General features: G+C 34.9%; 3 protein-coding genes across 3 annotated transcripts in view; 2 read left to right on the top strand and 1 right to left on the bottom strand.

Annotated features, from left to right (window-relative positions):
• The window catches only part of LOC149885200 (uncharacterized), a 46,148-nt gene extending 38,057 nt beyond the window's left edge, over window positions 1–8,091 (top strand). The window contains exons 5-10 of the mRNA XM_090095169.1: window positions 447–590; window positions 1,387–1,515; window positions 4,322–4,400; window positions 4,540–4,730; window positions 6,402–7,339; window positions 7,467–8,091. Coding sequence (XP_089951295.1) covers window positions 447–590; window positions 1,387–1,515; window positions 4,322–4,400; window positions 4,540–4,730; window positions 6,402–7,339; window positions 7,467–7,559 — 1,574 coding nt within the window. The 3' untranslated portion in view covers window positions 7,560–8,091. The remainder of the gene's footprint in view (window positions 1–446; window positions 591–1,386; window positions 1,516–4,321; window positions 4,401–4,539; window positions 4,731–6,401; window positions 7,340–7,466) is intronic.
• The window catches only part of LOC145186423 (uncharacterized), a 260,292-nt gene that overhangs the window by 158,486 nt on the left and 78,444 nt on the right, over window positions 1–23,362 (top strand).
• On the bottom strand, window positions 12,010–17,860 carry LOC149885202 (uncharacterized). Its single transcript, XM_090095179.1, has 2 exons — window positions 12,373–17,860; window positions 12,010–12,221 (listed from the first exon to the last, which is right to left on the bottom strand). Exons 1-2 carry the CDS (start codon window positions 16,756–16,758, stop codon window positions 12,201–12,203), a joined length of 4,407 nt encoding a protein of 1,468 aa, XP_089951305.1. The 5' UTR covers window positions 16,759–17,860; the 3' UTR covers window positions 12,010–12,200.

Genomic DNA, 23,362 nt, shown 5'->3' on the forward strand with positions numbered 1-23,362 from the left:
GAATACTATTTCTTGGAATTTGTTAGGTTTTTTAAATATGATCCCCTAGTTTTATCTTGCATTTTTGGTTTTCTAATCAGGTTCTTTTTCATGATTATGTTTTTCCTGTAAAATACCACTGTTGTGGAGTTGAGTCCCTTCTTGTCAAAGTTTAGCCTAAATGCACTCAATTAACTAAGCCAGCTTTTTTGTCTCTTATAGCCCTCTTCTTTTTAAAAGTCTCTGTTTTTTTTACTTTGTTTTGTTACTTTGTTTTAAAGATCCTGATATGTTTTCTTGGTATTTGTTTTAATAAAGTTTTGTTGTTTTGAGAGCAAATCTGCTATGATCTGATAAGTAGAGCAGACATTTGACCGCCTAACTCTTACTTTTAGGTTTTTTTGCATAGTTGTTGTTTGTGTTTCATTCAAAAACTTTCTTTGCTTTGTTTTCATAATCTTTTTTAGATGTGGATGAATGTTTGTTAAAGTATTCTGGCACTGAGTGCACCAACTCATCTACTTGCAGAAATACTGTTGGTTCTTTTGTTTGTGAATGCCTAGATGGTTATTCCCAGAATGGCAGTCTTAGCCAGAACACTGTCTGCGATGGTGTGTTTATTTTCTAGCTTAATTTTTATGCTTATTGTTAAACAAATTTCCACTTGTGTAATATTGTTAGTTCTAAGTGTTTTTTTTCTGATTGTTTTGTTACTTAATTTACAAAAGCAGGCAGTAGAAAAAATCTTCAATTGCTGCAAGAAGCTCTAGATGATACAACTAGAATACTGGAGTAATGTAGATTTTTTCAAAATTTTCAAAGGTTAAGTTTGAAGAGTAACTTATCTTAGTTCTTAGTGTTTTTTTGTAATTGTTTTGGTTACTTAATTTAAAAAAGCATTAGTTTGGCGTAATATTTTGACATTTTACATATTGGTATAATATTTTGGTTGATAAAAGTTTGAGAATTATTGAATATGTTAAAGTGTTGGATTAAGGTAGGCATCCCCAGTCGAAAGAGAAATGGATGTGCTTTTTCTTTTTTGAACAAATGCAGCTTGTTTTATTCCTATCCATATCAATTGCATTCTTGCTTCAGTGCAACCAAACTATCACAAGGAAGTTTGTAATGTTAAAAACAAAATGGGATTTTTGTAAAGAAAGGCTTCTTATGGTTTTAAGAAAAGTTGTTTTGGTTGACCTGAGTGAACATTTTAATTTTGAGGATTTGTTTGTCTAGGTTTTTCCGTTGTATTTTTTTATTATTATTTGGCTTTTCAATCTTCTGTTCCATCTTTTTTTTTTTTGTGTTTGTTTTTGTTTTGTTTTTTTTTTGTTTTTGTTTGGGACATTATTTGTTTTAACATTTCTTTTTTTCTTTTTTATTTTTTTTTCTTTCTTTTTTAAGATATCAATGAATGTGTTGTTAACAAGTCTTGTAATTGGTATCGTGGAGTTTGCACAAACAAGCCTGGAAGTTTTGAGTGTTCATGCACTGGAGGGTGGGAAGTAAATTCAAATAACAACAACTGTTCTGGTAAGATGTTTCTTTAAGCTGCAAACCAGCCTTTTTATCTCACTTGCAAACATTGAATTTCCCTTGCTTGTCCTGATTTCTTTTGGCTTTTTGGTTTTTTCTTTAGGATTTGGCTCCCTCAAGCCTTTTCGTTTTTTTATATGTTAGACTTTTCCATTCATAGAGATTATTATGTGTTAAGTCATTCATGATCAGTCAATAAAAGTAGTATATTACAGCTGTAATGATGACAAGATGTTATTTGCAATCAGTGCAGAATATCCAACAACTCGCAGTTTTATGTTTGTCCAAGATGGTAGACAAGTTAAAATTTTAAGACTGTTTGTTTGAGAGGAGTTTAGTTAGCGAAATTATTTTAAAACATTAAAGAATCTTCATAATTTTGTTTCTAACATTAAGATTTAATTCTAATTGCATGTTGTTCAAGTGCAAATAATGAATAAACGTGAAACAGTCGTCTTTGTTTAAAATGATGTGTACGCTGTTTTGTTTTTAACAATCACAAAATTGGGTTTATGGTGTATGAAATTACTATTTTAATGCATTAATGTTAAAGTAAAAGGTTTCTTACTTTTGCATAAATATGTTATGTAACTTTTTACATAAATATGCAGTATATCAAATAATATTTTTGACAAAAATCTTTTGAGAACTTGGTTTTCTCTTTTCATAATAAACAAACTTTTGTTGAAGAATGAAAATGTTTGAAAGAGAAAGTATTTGAAAACAAGTGCATGATTTTGAATGAGTTACAAATTCTTTATTGATTAGTAAACACGGCATTGCATTGTTTTGGATCGAGAAACTGTGAAAATCTTTTTTTGTGTGTGTTTCTCAAAACACTGCTGTTACGTCGAATCCAAAGCTAAACTTAAACATTTAGTCTAAAAATATAGATTTGAAATAAGCAAGTTTTTACTCACTTAGCCATTTTGCAGAACTATCACAAACAGTTTCAGGAATTTATTTGTTACATCGTATATTAACATTTTAAATATGTTTGAAAATTATTGCATTAAAGGAACATGTAAAAAAGAGGAGGGCACAATGAAAGCTTTTAAAAACTTGTTGCACATCTTCTTTGCATGTTAACTCAAACCTCGAAGCAATGCTTGGCTATATTTCAACTGCTGAAAATTTGAAGGATCAATGTTAATGAATGTTTGTTGCTTTAGTTTTTAACATTACTTAGCTGTCGAAAGATCACTTTGCATTTTGTTTTTTTTTTCTAATAATTTTAGAGCTTCTAATTTTGAAAATAGTGCAATGTTTTATTTGCTGATGTTTTACAAAGAATTTTTTTCAAAAGGAAACTGACAAATGTTTATGTTTACTTTAACAAAGCTCTTCTTGTCTTTAGAAATAAACAGCCTTTAAGAGCATTAAGACTTTTATTTGTCATTAAATTGGGTTGGCAACTTAGTAATTTCAGTTTATTAGTCATAAAAGGGATGCTTTATTATTTTAACAACCAGTTAATCCTAATGTTCTTTGGTTTTTTACATTTGATACAAGACATATTGAGGTACTTTAGAAGCGAGTGGTGCATGAGTACTTGTGTACATAGCAGCTGTACATTAACTTTAAAATGGAGGGCAAAAAGGAACATTTTTGGCACATTTTTCTTTTTTCATTCCACAAAGAAATATATGAAGTGTATGGTGTTGATGGTTTAACAGAGTGTACATGTCAGAATTGGTTTCAAAAACTTCTCTCCCAAGATTTTTCTCTTAAAGATGAGCAGCGTGCTGGTTGGCTTTCTTAAGTTGATGATGATGAAATCAAAGTTATAGTTCAAGAGGATAGCCAGATAAATGTTTGTGAGATTGCAAAGAGATCAAATTTTTTCATACAGCCATTAAAAAGCACTTGATAAGTTTTGGACTTGTTAAGATGGTGGATGTTTGATTGTCTCATGATTTGAAAGAGATTCACTTGACACAACAAACCAACATTTGCAAAATGCACCTTAAGCGCAATGAAACTGACCCTTTCTTGAAGTGTATTATTACTGGTGATGAACAATGGGTTGTCTTCAGTAAAATCATTCGAAAAGGATCATGGTGCAACCAAGATGAACCACCACAAACCACATCAAAACCTAAATTGCATCATAAAATGAACATGCTGTCAATAAGGTGGGATTACAAAGGTGTTGTGTATTTTGAGCTGCTTCTGAGGAACCAAACAATCAATTCTGAGGTTTACTGTCGACAACTAGTAAATGTAGATGAATTAATCAAGGAAACATCCAGAATGAGCAAATCAGAAAAGAATAGTGTTCCACCATGATAGTACAAGACCTCACTCATCTTTAGCAGCCCAAGGAAAGTTATTGGAGGTTGGTTGAGAAATGATGCCACATCCTCCATACTGCCCTGATCTGGCATGATCTGATGACCATTTATTTGAAGTTTGCAGAATTTTTTGAACGGTAAATTGCTCGCAGATGATGATTACCTCAAATCAGATGTGGTTCAGATTTTTGCTGATAAGGAACAGAAGTTCTGCAAGCAAGGAATCATGAAGTTACAAGAAAGATGGCAAAAGGTAATTGAACAAAATGGAAAACATATAATTGGTTAAAGACTACTCCCAAGATTGAAATTCATGAGATTGTTTCATACTATAAAACTGATTTTACTAAGTTTCTGACTCAGTAATTGTAAGCATTGTCTCCCTCTCTAACAGTCGTAAAGATTTTGCCGTGCTGGAGTTGGTGGCAATGTCATATTTTTTTATTACTGTTTTTTATGTATTAGTCTGTGTAAAGTCTTTTGATGTTGTTTTCTTTCTAAATTGTTAGCACCATCTCCTGGCGCTGTAACTGCAAAGTCATTTGAAATAGTCATCTACGATTTTGCAGAGACTAGCAGCGAAATTGAGTAAGTTGGTTTTGTACATGGTTTTCAGAAATGCATGTTAGCTGTTTTCTAACTTTTAGCCAGATTAAATAACCCTGAAACAAGAGAGACAGACTATAGAAAGAAAAAGGAAAAGTGTAACATGTTTTACAATTTCTAGAACGTATTACATCATTTTGGTCAAACTAATCTCAGGTAATCTTCCTACGAGAGATCCAAGCTCATATTCATGGGAGGAAATAAAAAACAACACCGACGGTTTGAAATTAGTTGGAAAACTGGATAAATCTCAGAAAGGCATGAAGTTTAAAGTGGGTGGAAGTTCATCTCGTAAGAGAAGAGATGCTGAAGGTAAGAGTATTTCATATGTAAACAGGTTGCAATTAAATAAAGGTTTCAAATCCTTTGGTCAGTATTTGTGATGAGTTGATCAGTATTGTTTGAAATAAATGGTAAGCATTTTTTGGTCAGTAAACGCATAATTTTGGGTCAGTATTTTAAAGAATGATCAGTTTTTCAATTTAACATAGTACAGTCATAGATCTCTAAATACTTGACAAAACAAAAATGATAGCATAGTAATTGATCTTAAACAATAAAATGATACAAAATTAAAAGCAAATTGGAATTTAAGCAATCAATTTATCTCTGTCAGCAGTATCACAAGTCCGTCTGTAAAAATTCAGTTTTTTTTTTCACCAATAGGAACGTCTTTTGCTGCCAGCTCAGGTTTACAATGCATGATTGGAATAGCAAAGCCAACAAATGTTTGCACATGAATTTCTTAGAGAAATTTGTGCTATTACATGCCTTTCCCTTAAGTGTATTCATCTTTCACCACTCTATTAAATGATTCAAGAGCATCATTAGTACTTGGTGTGAGATGCCTAAAGCCTTCTTACCAATTTTGATATGCACTTAATGAGGACCATCAGAGTAAATAGTTTTTTAATTTACTGTAAAAGAATCACTATCACTTTTGGGAAAGTTATATTTGTCTGCATACAATTGTTTCTAATTCACCAAGAAAAAGAGATGCATTGTCATAATTTTCAATTTTATAGGCAGTATAGTTCTTTCGAAGTTGTTTCATTTGGATTTAGAGGCCATTGTCTACAAGCGCTCTTAAAATTCTTTTCAGTTTCATTAGGTAGTCACACATTTTGTTGAGTTCAGTGTTCTAAAGCTGCTACTATAAAATAGAAAAAAAGTTGCGGTAGCTTATTTGGATACATTATAACTGTTAGGTTCATAGTGTGGAAAGAGTAAATGGAGCAAAACATTTCTTGTCAGGCCTAAATGTCTTTTGAACTAACTGTAGAGGACCGAACTGTCTGAGACCTAGCTGTCTGTTGACCTAAACACTGTTTACCTGTATATGCATCTTTCTGTTTCAGTATGTTACACATCTTAATCACTCAAGTTTTCATTTCTGTTTCCTTGGTTTCAATGAATGTTGTTAAGCTATTGTGTCAAACTTTGTTTGCTCACTGCTGAGATAGAACTGGCAATCCTCTATGCAGATTTTACTGAATTATTTCATTTCAAATTCATATTATTTTACGAGACTTCTGACTATTTTACTTAACTTACAGATCGTCTAACTTAAGGTACAGAGCATTTGAGTTAAAAAAGAGATCATTTTAATTAACTGAACATTTGTATAATTTACTGACCATTTCACATGAAACAAATAAGTTGTCACCACTAATATGTAATACTGCTCATCTCAATAAATTATAGAAAAATAGACAAAATACTAACGGACTAATTGGGAATATAGAACAAATAACTTACACCCTTAAAATTCTAGTTCTGTCTCAGAGAATTCTAGATATTACAGCACAAAAAACAGATATGATTTACTAAAATACTCCAATATAATCATTAAAGAAAACATAACCATTAAAATGATGGCACTAAAAATTAGCAACCAGCCTAGGAACACTAAAAAAAAAGAAAATCATCTCGATGTATAATTTGCATATACATATCAACTTAAAAAAAAAACTTATCTTTCAGTACCAGTTCCTGACAACTCACCTCTTGAGACAGGAGCCTCTTACTCAACATTTATAAAAGGAGTAACAATAGACAACACAACTTTAACATCAACATACAGTGCTCCAGTTGTTGCTGAAGATCCAATAAATACAACAATTGCTACTACTACCACCGAAGTTGAAACCACTACAACTGAAATTGCATCTACTACAACTGAAACAGCAACTACTACAACTGAAGCTCCATTTATTATACCTGATGCTGCAACAACTACAAATGAAGATCTACCCACCACAACAGAAGCTGTAACTACTACAACTCAAGCTGCAACTACTACAAATGAAACTCCAACTGAAGCTGCAACTACTACAACTCAAGCTGTAACTACAACAACCGAAGCTGTAACTACTACAACAGAAGCTGAAACTACTACAACTGAAACTCCAACTACAACAACTGAAGCTGCTACAACAACAACAGAAGCTGTAACAACTACAACTGAAGCTGCAACTACTACAACAGAGGCTGCAACTACAACAATAGAAGCTGCAACTACTACAACTGAAGCTGTAACTACTACAACAGAAGCTGTAACTACTACACCAGGAGCTGAACATACTACAACTGAAATTCCAATTACTGCAACTGAAGCTGCAACTAATACAACTGAAGCTGCAACTACTACAGCAACAGAAGCTATAACTACTGCAACTGAAGCTGAAACTACTACCACTGAAGCAGCTACTACAACAACAGAAGCTGCAACTACTACAACAACAGAAGCTGTAACTACTACAATAAAAGCTGAAACTACTACAACTGAAATTCCAACTACTGCAACTGAAGCTGCAATTACTACAACTGAAGCTGCCATTACTACAGCAACAGAAGCTATAACTACTACAACTGAAGCTGAAACTACTACAACTGAAGCTGCTACTACTACAACTGATGATGCAACTACTACAACAACAGAAGCTGCAACTACTACAACTGAAGCTGTAACTACAGCAACAGAAGCTATAACTACTACAACTGAAGCTGAAACTACTACAACTGAAACTGCTACAACTACAACTAAAGCTGCAACTACTACAACAGCAGAAGCTGCAACTACTACAACAGAAGCTGAAACTACTACAACAGAGGCTGCAACTACAACAACAGAAGCTGTAACTACTACCACTGAAGCAGCTACTACAACAACAGAAGCTGTAACAACTACAACTGCAGCTGCAACTACTACAACAGAGGCTGCAACTACAACAACCGAAGCTGTAACTACTACAACAGAAGCTGAAACTACTACAACTGAAACTCCAACTACTACAACTGAAGCTGCTACAACAACAACAGAAGCTGTAACAACTACAACTGAAGCTGCAACTACTACAACAGAGGCTGCAACTACAACAATAGAAGCTGCAACTACTACAACTGAAGCTGTAACTACTACAACAGAAGCTGTAACTACTACACCAGGAGCTGAACATACTACAACTGAAATTCCAATTACTGCAACTGAAGCTGCAACTAATACAACTGAAGCTGCAACTACTACAGCAACAGAAGCTATAACTACTGCAACTGAAGCTGAAACTACTACCACTGAAGCAGCTACTACAACAACAGAAGCTGCAACTACTACAACAACAGAAGCTGTAACTACTACAATAAAAGCTGAAACTACTACAACTGAAATTCCAACTACTGCAACTGAAGCTGCAATTACTACAACTGAAGCTGCCATTACTACAGCAACAGAAGCTATAACTACTACAACTGAAGCTGAAACTACTACAACTGAAGCTGCTACTACTACAACTGATGATGCAACTACTACAACAACAGAAGCTGCAACTACCACAACTGAAGCTGTAACTACAGCAACAGAAGCTATAACTACTACAACTGAAGCTGAAACTACTACAACTGAAACTGCTACAACTACAACTGAAGCTGCAACTACTACAACAGCAGAAGCTGCAACTACTACAACAGAAGCTGAAACTACTACAACAGAGGCTGCAACTACAACAACAGAAGCTGTAACTACTACCACTGAAGCAGCTACTACAACAACAGAAGCTGTAACAACTACAACTGCAGCTGCAACTACTACAACAGAGGCTGCAACTACAACAACAGAAGCTGTAACTACTACAATACAAGCTGAAACTACTACAACTGAAATTCCAACTACTGCAACTGAAGCTGCAACTACTATAACTGAAGCTGCCATTACTACAGCAACAGAAGCTTTAACTACTACAACTGAAGCTGAAACTACTACAACTGAAGCTGCTACTACTACAACTGAAGCTGCAACTACTACAACAACAGAAGCTGCAACTACTACAACTGAAGCTGTAACTACAACAACAGAAGCTTTAACTACTACAACAGAAGCTGAAACTACAACAACGGAAGCTGCTACAACTACAACTGAAGCTGCAACTACTACAACAGCAGAAGCTGCAACTACTACAACAGAAGCTGAAACTACTACAACAGAGGCTGCAACTACAACAACAGAACCTGTAACTACTACCACTGAAGCAGCTACTACAACAACAGAAGCTGTAACAACTACAACTGCAGCTGCAACTACTACAACAGAGGCTGCAACTACAACAACAGAAGCTGTAACTACTACAATAAAAGCTGAAACTACTACAACTGAAATTCCAACTACTACAACTGAAGCTGCAACTACTACAACTGAAGCTGCCATTACTACAGCAACAGAAGCTATAACTACTACAACTGAAGCTGAAACTACTACAACTGAAGCTGCTACTACTACAACTGAAGCTGCAACTACTACAACAACAAAAGCTGCAACTACTACAACTGAAGCTGTAACTACAACAGCAGAAAATTTAACTACTACAACAGAAGTTGAAACTACAACAACGGAAGCTGCTACAACTACAACTAAAGCTGCAACTACTACAACAGCAGAAGCTGCAACTACTACAACAGAAGCTGAAACTACTACAACAGAGGCTGCAACTACAACAACAGAAGCTGTAACTACTACCACTGAAGCAGCTACTACAACAACAGAAGCTGTAACAACTACAACTGCAGCTGCAACTACTACAACAGAGGCTGCAACTACTACAATAAAAGCTGAAACTACTACAACTGAAATTCCAACTACTGCAACTGAAGCTGCAACTACTACAACTGAAGCTGCCATTACTACAGCAACAGAAGCTATAACTACTACAACTGAAGCTGAAACTACTACAACTGAAGCTGCTACTACTACAACTGATGCTGCAACTACTACAACAACAGAATCTGCAACTACTACAACAGAAGCTGTAACTACAACAACAGAAGCTTTAACTACTACAACAGAAGCTGAAACTACAACAATGGAAGCTGCTACAACTACAACTAAAGCTGCAACTACTACAACAGAAGCTGAAACTACTACAACAGAGGCTGCAACTACAACAACAGAAGCTTTAACTACTACCACTGAAGCAGCTACTACAACAACAGAAGCTGTAACAACTACAACTGCAGCTGCAACTACTACAACACAGGCTGCAACTACAACAACAGAAGCTGTAACTACTACAATAAAAGCTGAAACTACTACAACTGAAATTCTAACTACTGCAACTGAAGCTGCAACTACTACAACTGAAGCTGCCATTACTACAGCAACAGAAGCTATAACTACTACAACTGAAGCTGAAACTACTACAACTGAAGCTGCTACTACTACAACTGATGCTGCAACTACTACAACAATAGAAGCTGCAACTACTACAACTGAAGCTATAACTACAACAACTGAAGCTGTAACTACTACAACAGAAGCTTTAACTACTACAACAGAAGCTGAAACTACAACAATTGAAGCTGCTACTACTACAACTGAAACTGCCATTACTACAGGAACAGAAGCTGCTACTACTACAACTGAAGCTGTAACTACAACAACAGAAGCTTTAACTACTACAACAGAAGCTGAAACTACAACAACGGAAGCTGCTACAACTACAACAGCAGAAGCTGCAACTACTACAACAGCAGAAGCTGCAACTACTACAACAGAAGCTGAAACTACTACAACAGAGGCTGCAACTACAACAACAGAAGCTGTAACTACTACCACTGAAGCAGCTACTACAACAACAGAAGCTGTAACAACTACAACTGCAGCTACAACTACTACAACAGAGGCTGCAACTACAACAACAGAAGCTGTAACTACTACAATAAAAGCTGAAACTACTACAACTGAAATTCTAACTACTGCAACTGAAGCTGCAACTACTACAACTGAAGCTGCCATTACTACAGCAACAGAAGCTATAACTACTACAACTGAAGCTGAAACTACTACAACTGAAGCTGCTACTACTACAACTGAAGCTGCAACTACTACAACAACAGAAGCTGCAACTACTACAACTGAAGCTGTAACTACAACAGCAGAAAATTTAACTACTACAACAGAAGTTGAAACTACAACAACGGAAGCTGCTACAACTACAACTAAAGCTGCAACTACTACAACAGCAGAAGCTGCAACTACTACAACAGAAGCTGAAACTACTACAACAGAGGCTGCAACTACAACAACAGAAGCTGTAACTACTACCACTGAAGCAGCTACTACAACAACAGAAGCTGTAACAACTACACCTGCAGCTGCAACTACTACAACAGAGGCTGCAACTACTACAATAAAAGCTGAAACTACTACAACTGAAATTCCAACTACTGCAACTGAAGCTGCAACTACTACAACTGAAGCTGCCATTACTACAGCAACAGAAGCTATAACTACTACAACTGAAGCTGAAACTACTACAACTGAAGCTGCTACTACTACAACTGAAGCTGCAACTACTTCAACAACAGAAGCTGCAACTACTACAACTGAAGCTGTAACTACAACAACAGAAGCTTTAACTACTACAACAGAAGCTGAAACTACAACAACGGAAGCTGCTACAACTACAACTAAAGCTGCAACTACTACAACAGCAGAAGCTGCAACTACTACAACAGAAGCTGAAACTACTACAACAGAGGCTGCAACTACAACAACAGAAGCTGTAACTACTACCACTGAAGCAGCTACTACAACAACAGAAGCTGTAACAACTACAACTGCAGCTGCAACTACTACAACAGAGGCTGCAACTACTACAATAAAAGCTGAAACTACTACAACTGAAATTCCAACTACTGCAACTGAAGCTGCAACTACTACAACTGAAGCTGCCATTACTACAGCAACAGAAGCTATAACTACTACAACTGAAGCTGAAACTACTACAACTGAAGCTGCTACTACTACAACTGATGCTGCAACTACTACAACAACAGAATCTGCAACTACTACAACAGAAGCTGTAACTACAACAACAGAAGCTTTAACTACTACAACAGAAGCTGAAACTACAACAATGGAAGCTGCTACAACTACAACTAAAGCTGCAACTACTACAACAGAAGCTGAAACTACTACAACAGAGGCTGCAACTACAACAACAGAAGCTTTAACTACTACCACTGAAGCAGCTACTACAACAACAGAAGCTGTAACAACTACAACTGCAGCTGCAACTACTACAACACAGGCTGCAACTACAACAACAGAAGCTGTAACTACTACAATAAAAGCTGAAACTACTACAACTGAAATTCTAACTACTGCAACTGAAGCTGCAACTACTACAACTGAAGCTGCCATTACTACAGCAACAGAAGCTATAACTACTACAACTGAAGCTGAAACTACTACAACTGAAGCTGCTACTACTACAACTGATGCTGCAACTACTACAACAATAGAAGCTGCAACTACTACAACTGAAGCTATAACTACAACAACTGAAGCTGTAACTACTACAACAGAAGCTTTAACTACTACAACAGAAGCTGAAACTACAACAATTGAAGCTGCTACTACTACAACTGAAACTGCCATTACTACAGGAACAGAAGCTGCTACTACTACAACTGAAGCTGTAACTACAACAACAGAAGCTTTAACTACTACAACAGAAGCTGAAACTACAACAACGGAAGCTGCTACAACTACAACAGCAGAAGCTGCAACTACTACAACAGCAGAAGCTGCAACTACTACAACAGAAGCTGAAACTACTACAACAGAGGCTGCAACTACAACAACAGAAGCTGTAACTACTACCACTGAAGCAGCTACTACAACAACAGAAGCTGTAACAACTACAACTGCAGCTACAACTACTACAACAGAGGCTGCAACTACAACAACAGAAGCTGTAACTACTACAATAAAAGCTGAAACTACTACAACTGAAATTCTAACTACTGCAACTGAAGCTGCAACTACTACAACTGAAGCTGCCATTACTACAGCAACAGAAGCTATAACTACTACAACTGAAGCTGAAACTACTACAACTGAAGCTGCTACTACTACAACTGAAGCTGCAACTACTACAACAACAGAAGCTGCAACTACTACAACTGAAGCTGTAACTACAACAGCAGAAAATTTAACTACTACAACAGAAGTTGAAACTACAACAACGGAAGCTGCTACAACTACAACTAAAGCTGCAACTACTACAACAGCAGAAGCTGCAACTACTACAACAGAAGCTGAAACTACTACAACAGAGGCTGCAACTACAACAACAGAAGCTGTAACTACTACCACTGAAGCAGCTACTACAACAACAGAAGCTGTAACAACTACACCTGCAGCTGCAACTACTACAACAGAGGCTGCAACTACTACAATAAAAGCTGAAACTACTACAACTGAAATTCCAACTACTGCAACTGAAGCTGCAACTACTACAACTGAAGCTGCCATTACTACAGCAACAGAAGCTATAACTACTACAACTGAAGCTGAAACTACTACAACTGAAGCTGCTACTACTACAACTGAAGCTGCAACTACTTCAACAACAGAAGCTGCAACTACTACAACTGAAGCTGTAACTACAACAACAGAAGCTTTAACTACTACAACAGAAGCTGAAACTACAACAACGGAAGCTGCTACAACTACAACTAAAGCTGCAGCTACTACAACAGCAGAAGCTGCAACTACTACAACAGAAGCTGAAACTACTACAACAGAGGCTGCAACTACAACAACAGAAGCTGTAACTACTACCACTGAAGCAGCTACTACAACAACAGAAGCTGTAACAACTACAACTGCAGCTGCAACTACTACAACAGAGGCTGCAACTACTACAATAAAAGCTGAAACTACTACAACTGAAATTCCAACTACTGCAACTGAAGCTGCAACTACTACAACTGAAGCTGCCATTACTACAGCAACAGAAGCTATAACTACTACAACTGAAGCTGAAACTACTACAACTGAAGCTGCTACTACTACAACTGATGCTGCAACTACTACAACAACAGAATCTGCAACTACTACAACAGAAGCTGTAACTACAACAACAGAAGCTTTAACTACTACAACAGAAGCTGAAACTACAACAATGGAAGCTGCTACAACTACAACTAAAGCTGCAACTACTACAACAGAAGCTGAAACTACTACAACAGAGGCTGCAACTACAACAACAGAAGCTTTAACTACTACCACTGAAGCAGCTACTACAACAACAGAAGCTGTAACAACTACAACTGCAGCTGCAACTACTACAACACAGGCTGCAACTACAACAACAGAAGCTGTAACTACTACAATAAAAGCTGAAACTACTACAACTGAAATTCTAACTACTGCAACTGAAGCTGCAACTACTAAAACTGAAGCTGCCATTACTACAGCAACAGAAGCTATAACTACTACAACTGAAGCTGAAACTACTACAACTGAAGCTGCTACTACTACAACTGATGCTGCAACTACTACAACAATAGAAGCTGCAACTACTACAACTGAAGCTATAACTACAACAACTGAAGCTGTAACTACTACAACAGAAGATTTAACTACTACAACAGAAGCTGAAACTACAACAATTGAAGCTGCTACTACTACAACTGAAACTGCCATTACTACAGGAACAGAAGCTGCTACTACTACAACTGAAGCTGTAACTACAACAACAGAAGCTTTAACGACTACAACAGAAGCTGAAACTACAACAACGGAAGCTGCTACAACTACAACAGCAGAAGCTGCAACTACTACAACAGCAGAAGCTGCAACTACTACAACAGAAGCTGAAACTACTACAACAGAGGCTGCAACTACAACAACAGAAGCTGTAACTACTACCACTGAAGCAGCTACTACAACAACAGAAGCTGTAACAACTACAACTGCAGCTACAACTACTACAACAGAGGCTGCAACTACAACAACAGAAGCTGTAACTACTACAATAAAAGCTGAAACTACTACAACTGAAATTCTAACTACTGCAACTGAAGCTGCAACTACTACAACTGAAGCTGCCATTACTACAGCAACAGACGCTATAACTACTACAACTGAAGCTGAAACTACTACAACTGAAGCTGCTACTACTACAACTGATGCTTCAACTACTACAACAATAGAAGCTGCAACTACTACAACAGAAGCTGAAACTACTACAACAGAGGCTGCAACTACAACAACAGAAGCTGTAACTACTACCACTGAAGCAGCTACTACAACAACAGAAGCTGTAACAAATACAACTGCAGCTGCAACTACTACAACAGAGGCTGCAACTACAACAACAGAAGCTGTAACTACTACAATAAAAGCTGAAACTACTACAACTGAAATTCCAACTACTGCAACTGAAGCTGCAACTACTACAACTGAAGCTGCCATTACTACAGCAACAGAAGCTATAACTACTACAACTGAAGCTGAAACTACTACAACTGAAGCTGCTACTACTACAACTGAAGCTGCAACTACTACAACAACAGAAGCTGCAACTACTACAACTGAAGCTGTAACTACAACAACTGAAGCTTTAACTACTACAACAGAAGCTGAAACTACAACAACTGAAGCTGCTACACTTACAACTAAAGCTGCAACTATTACAACAGCAGAAGCTGCAACTACTAAAACAGAAGCTGAAACTACTACAACAGAGGCTGCAACTGCAACAACAGATGCTGTAACTACTACCACTGAAGCAGCTACTACAACAACAGAAGCTGTTACAACTACAACTGCAGCTTCAACTACTACAACAGAGGCTGCAACTACAACAACAGAAGCTGTAACTATTACAATAAAAGCTGAAACTACTACAACTGAAATTCCAACTACTGCAACTGAAGCTGCAACTACTACAACTGAAGCTGCCATTACTACAGCAACAGAAGCTATAACTACTACAACTGAAGCTGAAACTACTACAACTGAAACTGCTACAACTACAACTGAAGCTGCAACTACTACAACAGCAGAAGCTGCAACTACTACAACAGAAGCTGAAACTACTACAACAGAGGCTGCAACTGCAACAACAGATGCTGTAACTACTACCACTGAAGCAGCTACTACAACAACAGAAGCTGTAACAACTACAACTGCAGCTTCAACTACTACAACAGAGGCTGCAACTACAACAACAGAAGCTGTAACTACTACAATAAAAGCTGAAACTACTACAACTGAAATTCCAACTACTGCAACTGAAGCTGCAACTACTACAACTGAAGCTGCTATTACTAAAGCAACAGAAGCTATAACTACTACAACTGAAGCTGAAACTACTACAACTGAAGCTGCTACTACTACAACTGAAGCTGCAACTACTACAACAACAGAAGCTGCAACTAATACAACTGAAGCTGTAACTACAACAACAGAAGCTTTAACTACTACAACAGAAGCTGAAACTACAACAATGGAAGCTGCTACAACTACAACTAAAGCTGCAACTACTACAACAGCAGAAGCTGCAACTACTACAACAGAAGCTGAAACTACTACAACAGAGGCTGCAATTACAACAACAGAAGCTTTAACTACTACCACTGAAGCAGCTACTACAACAACAGAAGCTGTAATAACTTCAACTGCAGCTGTAACTACTACAACAGAGGCTGCAACTACAACAACAGAAGCTGTAACTACTACAATAAAAGCTGAAACTACTACAACTGAAATTCTAACTACTGCAACTGAAGCTGCAACTACTACAACTGAAGCTGCCATTACTACAGCAACAGAAGCTATAACTACTACAACTGAAGCTGAAACTACTACAACTGAAGCTGCTACTACTACAACTGATGCTGCAACTACTACAACAATAGAAGCTGCAACTACTACAACTGAAGCTGTAACTACAACAACAGAAGCTGTAACTACTACAACAGAAGCTTTAACTACTACAACAGAAGCTGAAACTACAACAATTGAAGCTGCTACTACTACTACTGAAGCTGCCATTACTACAGCAACAGAAGCTATAACTACTACAACTGAAGCTGTAACTACTACAACTGAAGCTGCTACTACTACAACTGAAGCTGCAACTACTACAACAACAGAAGCTGCAACTACTACAACTGAAGCTGTAACTACAACAACAGAAGCTGTAACTACTACAACAGAAGCTGAAACTACTACAACTGAAACTCCAACTACTACAGCTGAAGCTGCAACGACTACAACAACAGAGGCTTTAACTACTACAACTGATTCTGCAATTTCTACAACTGAAGCTGCAACTACAACAACAGAAGCTTTAACTACTTCAACACTAGCTCTAACTATAACAACTCAAGCTACAATATCTACTACTGATTTATCAACTTCTTCATTTGTAGCTACAACTACTGCAAGTGAATCTCCAACCATTACTACTGTCGCTTCAACCAACTCAATTGTAACCCAAACTGCCACATATGTAGCTCCAACTTCCACACTTGTAACTCCAGTTACTACAACTGAATCACAAGTTATCATAACTGTAGCTCCATCTACTTCAAGTTTAGCCTCAACTACCACAAATATTGTCTCAAATTCTACAACTGTAGATCCAGTTACTACAACTGAATCTTCATCCACCGCATTTATATCTCCAACTACCACGACTGTTGCCCCAACTACCACAACTGTAGCTCTAATTGCTACAACTGATGTAACAAGCACCACAAATGTACCTACTACAACGGTAGCCCAAGCTACCGCATCTGTAGTTTCAACTACTACAACTGATGCACCAACCACTGTTGCTGTAGCTTTAACTACCACAAATGTAGTCTCAACTACCACAATTGTAGCTTCAACAACTACATTTGAATCATCAACCACTACTACTTTAGCTCCAACTATCACAAATGTAGTCTCCACTACTTCAACTGTTGCTCCAACTGCTTCATCTGATGCACCAACCACCACACCTGTAGCTCCAACATCTGCAACTGTAGCCCTTAATACCACAACTGTAGCTCCAACTAATGCAACTGAATCACCAACCACTGCAACTTTAGCTCCAACTACCACAACTTTTGCTCAAACTACCACTACTGTTGGTCCAACTAACACATCTCAAGCTGTGACTACTTTATCTGAATCAACAACCACCACAACTGATAGTCCAACTACCACAACTCAAGCTTCAACCACCACAACTCAAGCTGCAACCTCTACAAATCAAGTTACAACCACTGCTTTTGCATCTTCCATAACTCAACCTTCATCTACCACAAGTGAGTACTAATCTCTTTCCTTATAAGTTGCTTACACCTGTTGAAAATCTTTCTATAGCTTTTTTATATTTTGTTCGTTTTCTTTTCCGTAGCAGTATTTGTTTCTGATTTTATTGGATTTTTTTTTTCATATTTTTTTTTTTTTTTACATATCTTTTTGTTCTGATTATTATCATTCTTTGTTACAGCTTTTGTAGATGTTGATGAGTGCTATTTAAATATTTCTGGCACTGAATGCTCCAACTCTTCAACTTGCTTGAATACTTTTGGTTCATTTGTTTGTGAATGTTTAACTGGGTTTTCTCCTATTGGTAACCTTACTAAGAACACAAACTGCACTGGTGAGTTTCTTACTTATTGGATTTTAAAATGTTACACGCCCACTTTTTACTTTATATAACTCATTTGTTTTGTATTCTTTATTGATGTATATAGTGTTTTTGTTTTTTTTATCAATATAGTATTTATGATGTTTTCTTAATTTTTTTACTAAATGATTTTATTATTTATTTGATTTAAAAATGTTTTTTGCTTATCAAAATATCTAATATGGTGTTTCTATATGGATATATTACTTATATATTACTAATCTAAATACAATACAAAAGTTATTGGTCTGTTTTTACTGCATTTCAGCCAAAATGGGTTATTTTATTTGAAGCACTCTTCATGAGAGTTGTTTTGATGAAACTTGTGTAACTATTTTTTAATTTATTTTACTCTGATATTTTACAATTTTATCAACCAACAGATTTAATTTAGATATTTTTGTTATAATTATCTTGCAAACGTAATTTTTCAAAACAATGCTCATATATATATATATATATATATATATATATATATATATATATATATATATATATATATATATATATATATATATATGTATATATATATAAGCATGATTCATAAGTCCTTTAGATTTTTTACGATAAAATCAAAAATAATTATAAACTTATAGTGGGCTAAAACTTATTCACAGTACTGTGAATAAGTTTTAACCCACTATAAGTTTATAATTATTTTTGATTTTATCGTAAAAATATAAAGGACTTATGAAGTAAAAAAAAATCAGGTTTATAGACACATATATTATAAATAAAATCTAGAAATAATTTGATAAAATGTGATACAAAAAGATAGAACAATTAATACTTCGTATGTCCGCCTTTTGCTTTGATTACAGAAGCGAATCTCCTGGGAATTCATTCATATAAATTTGTAATGAAATTTTTTGGAATATTGTCCCACTCCCTTTTTAATATTCAAAAACATTCTCCAACATTTTTGGGGTTATATTCAGCCTTTTTTTTATCCAAATAATCCCAAACATGTTCAATATTGTTCAAATCTGGACTTTGAATAGGCCAGTTCATTACTTAGAGAACTCCCTTCTCACACAAGTCCTGTAAATATTTTTTGGCCACTTGGGAGCAATGTTTGGGATCATTGTTTTGCTGTAGAATGATATTATAACAAATTATTCTCATTCCAGATGGTATTGCATGATGTCTTAAAATTTCTTTATACTATTCTCCTGTCAGTTTGCCATCAATTCTGATTTAATCACCTTCTCCAGATGATGAAATACAACCCCAAACTAAAACAAGACCTCATTCATGCTTGATTGTTGGACGTATATAATTAGGGTGATATGCCTCTCCTACCCTTCTTTTTACATAGTGTTGTTTTCTGCTACCGAACAATTCAAATTTTGATTCATCTGTGTATAGTACACGGTTTAACATTCCTTGCGTCCATTTATCATGCTGTTTTGCATATTTAAGTCTTTTTTCTTTATTGCCACGATGTAATAAAGGCTTTCGAACTGCAACACACCCTCTTAACCCAGCTTTTAGCAAATGTCGTCAAATGCAAGATTAGGAAACATTTGTCCCAGTCACAGTCTGAATGTCTTGGGCTAGTTCACTGGTGGTTTTTTTTCCGATTTCGCAGAGACACATTTTTTAAATACTTTATATCATGTTTTGTAAGCTTTGGAGGTCTTCCACTTCGAATTTTATCCTCAAGAGATCCCATGTTTTTAAATTTTTTTATAATTTCTCTAATGGCTGTCCTTGAATATTTTGTTTTTTGGACAATTTGTCGTTGAGAATAACCTTAATTTTTTTTACGTTCCAGTAGTAGAGTTTTACCCATTTTATTACTTAAATAACAATAAAAATAATAATACAAAAGAAAAGAAAAAAAAAAAACAAAATGTAAATTAGAAGTTTCGCTCTTAGAAAAACAAAAAATAGTATTAAACACACAGTATCTATGAAATATCTTTGTAAACTGTGCTATCATCTAATATGAAGCCTTCACAGCAATAAATAAACAAAAATCTAAGAGCAAATTAAAAACAAACGAGCTGATACGAATTGGGTTCAGATCAGCATACAATAAAAATAAACACGTTAGATATATAAATACAAAATCTATGAAAAATTTTAATAAATATTGCTTTTGTTTGTTAAAATAGTGTTTAGTATTTTTTAAAGTTAGGCATTATTTTATATAAAAAAATAATTTGAGGCTATTATTCAAAATCTGTTAAAAAAAACATGAGTTTTAGTAAGTGGGCTAAAACTTATTCACAGTACTGTATATGTATATATATATATGTATATTTAGATTTAAGCTGTTTTCTGGTATTGTTTGATTTTAGTCATACCTGATGTAAAAATACATTGAATATAAAAGCTAAAACATGCTTTTAATATATTTTGTAAAAATATATTAAAAATATGTTTAGGGCTTTCTTAGCAAATGAAGAAATTATTCCAGTCAGTAAAGAATCAGAACTTCAAAATCAACTTCAATTGACAGAGTACATAAAAAAACTGAATATAGATAGTATTTTACCTGAACCTTTTTTTTAAAACAAGTTTGGTTATCTGAACATAAGGCCAATACTATACTTCAATAACATTAATTGGTTCCTTTCTGTAAATAGTGCATCTTCAGACCTCATACATAGACTTCAATCTGAGTGTAAAGAAGGCAAGGCTTATGAACATTTTAAATTTGAATGGGTGAAAGAGATTTCTTATCATTAACTCAGCAACTCAAATCAAATCCAGAGTCACACCATTGCAAAGAAGAAATGATACAGCATATCTTGTATGGTTTGCAATCAAAAAAATTTCTGATAAGTTTTGTGGACATGTGTATTCTGCACACTGCACATACCCTGTAGGAACATTAGGTTGTTGTAATCATGCAATTGGTTTACTTTTCAGAGTAGAGGCAGCAGTTTAGACTGGGGCTACAAAATTATCATCTAACATTGTTTTGTTTAAATGAAAATTTCCTACAGCTTTCAAAACAAAATTGACTTACAAAGAAATAGGTGAAAAGACTTTGAATAGTTTTCACTATCAAAAAATAAAATAAAATGAACTAAGATAAGCAGTAGGAAATGCTAGTTACTGCTTTTTCAAATTTGCAACCACGGAAAAAACAAAACTTTTGGATTGTGGAATTAAAGTGCGCAATCTTCATTATATGAAAAACTCAAATCAGTTGCATGTCAAAGCTGTTTTGGTGAATCTATGGAAGAACAATGGAAGTCTGAACCACTAACTAAGCATAAAACTGCTTTACTGGAAGGTGTAAAAGAAAAAGCACAAAATTTGAAATCAATAACAAATCTCAATCAGAAAATATTAGCAGTTTTACAAGCACATCAACATTAAATGATTTTGAAATAAAAATTATTGAACAGGAAACAAAAGATCAGTTGAAGTCAAATGTTTAGTTTCTACAAAAACCAAGTAGAATAACTGCTTCAAGTTTTAGCAAGATTTTTACCAAAATGGAAACTCAAATAAAACAAAATCCAAACAAAAGTTCTTTAAAACTAGTTGAGGCAATATTAAGTGAAGACAAAATTGACCCAATTCAACATGTCAAGTAAATGATATGGTGTCCCTTGCAAAATTGGCTGTTAAAACAACCTTAAAAAGCATGGGATATAAAATCAAGTCATTTGAGAGTGGAACAATAATGTATAAAAAGGATCAATACATATCAGCTCTTCCTGATTTTTTTATAGGATGTTTTTGTTGTGGGAAAGTGTCAGTGGAAATATGTCCTTATTCAATTTGTGACAGTGCAACCAATTCAACCTCTTATGACATCACCCTTATGATGCCATAAAGTCAGTTTGATTGACTTGAAAGACTTTTTGTAAGTGTTGGTAACGCTCCAAGATTTTTTACATTGGCAAATACTCATGTGACTTCAGAAGACCGAACATTTTCCATGGTTAATTTAAAGTAACAAACGCTTTGACTGAAAAGCAAAAAATAACGTTTTAGGATTCAATTATTAATGGGGAAAATAACAGGGAAGTAAAATTAAATTTTAATTATTTAATTTTACTTCCCCATTATTTTCACTTTCAAGCTTGCTTTTTAGCACAGCTTGAAAGTGAAAATAATGGGGAAGTAAAACTAAAGTTAAATTATCCCGTTATTTTCAAAAACAAGGTCAACTTGGTATTGCTTCATTAGCAAAAAGTTGTTATTTTGTATATAAAGATTATGAACACTATATAGAAAATATATTATTTTAGCAATCAATTTTATCAAAATTTGTTACAGAATTTAAAACAGTTTTGGTACAAGCAACTTGCTAAATATCTTTTATTTGGTAAGCAAAATATGATATCCAAATCTAAACAAACAGAAGAAGTTTAAAAAAAACCTATAATAAATATTTCACCATTAAAAAAAAAAAAAAAGAAAAATAGAGTCTGTCTAATCCAGTTAAATTATTACAAACTGAATAAAGATAGAAATAAAGAACTACCTCATAGATTTGTGAACAACCTTCAACCAGTTCAGAAATGAAACTGTTATATGTTGTGGATATTTAGATGACTTTTGACAATTTTTTTTAAAAGACTGTACATAAAGAAAATATTGCAAAAATGAGTACTCATATTTAAATATATATATATATATATATATATATATATATATATATATATATATATATATATATATATATATATATATATATATACACACACGATAAACTGTCAAAAATAGTTTTGTTATGATGCCATAAAGTCAAACACATTCATTTTCTTAAGTTACTCAAAGCTAAGGAAACGACAATAACATTTTCAAATAGTTTCAACAATGTAATTTGGCACTCTGTTGCCAAAATTCTAAATGTCTTCAGTTTACTAATAGCTTGTTCAACCAAGATCCTTAAGTTAGCGATTTCCTTTGTTTTCTTTACTTCATTAGGGGTCATTTGAGCTACACCTTTCAAACCAGGCAGAACAGTGTAGTAAATCAAATGTTCAGATCATTCAGTGT

Source organism: Hydra viridissima, unplaced genomic scaffold (assembly GCF_058129835.1).
Source record: "Hydra viridissima isolate aposymbiotic clone 2 unplaced genomic scaffold, HvirCarnegie_v1 scaffold_8, whole genome shotgun sequence".
NCBI lineage: Eukaryota > Metazoa > Cnidaria > Hydrozoa > Anthoathecata > Hydridae > Hydra > Hydra viridissima.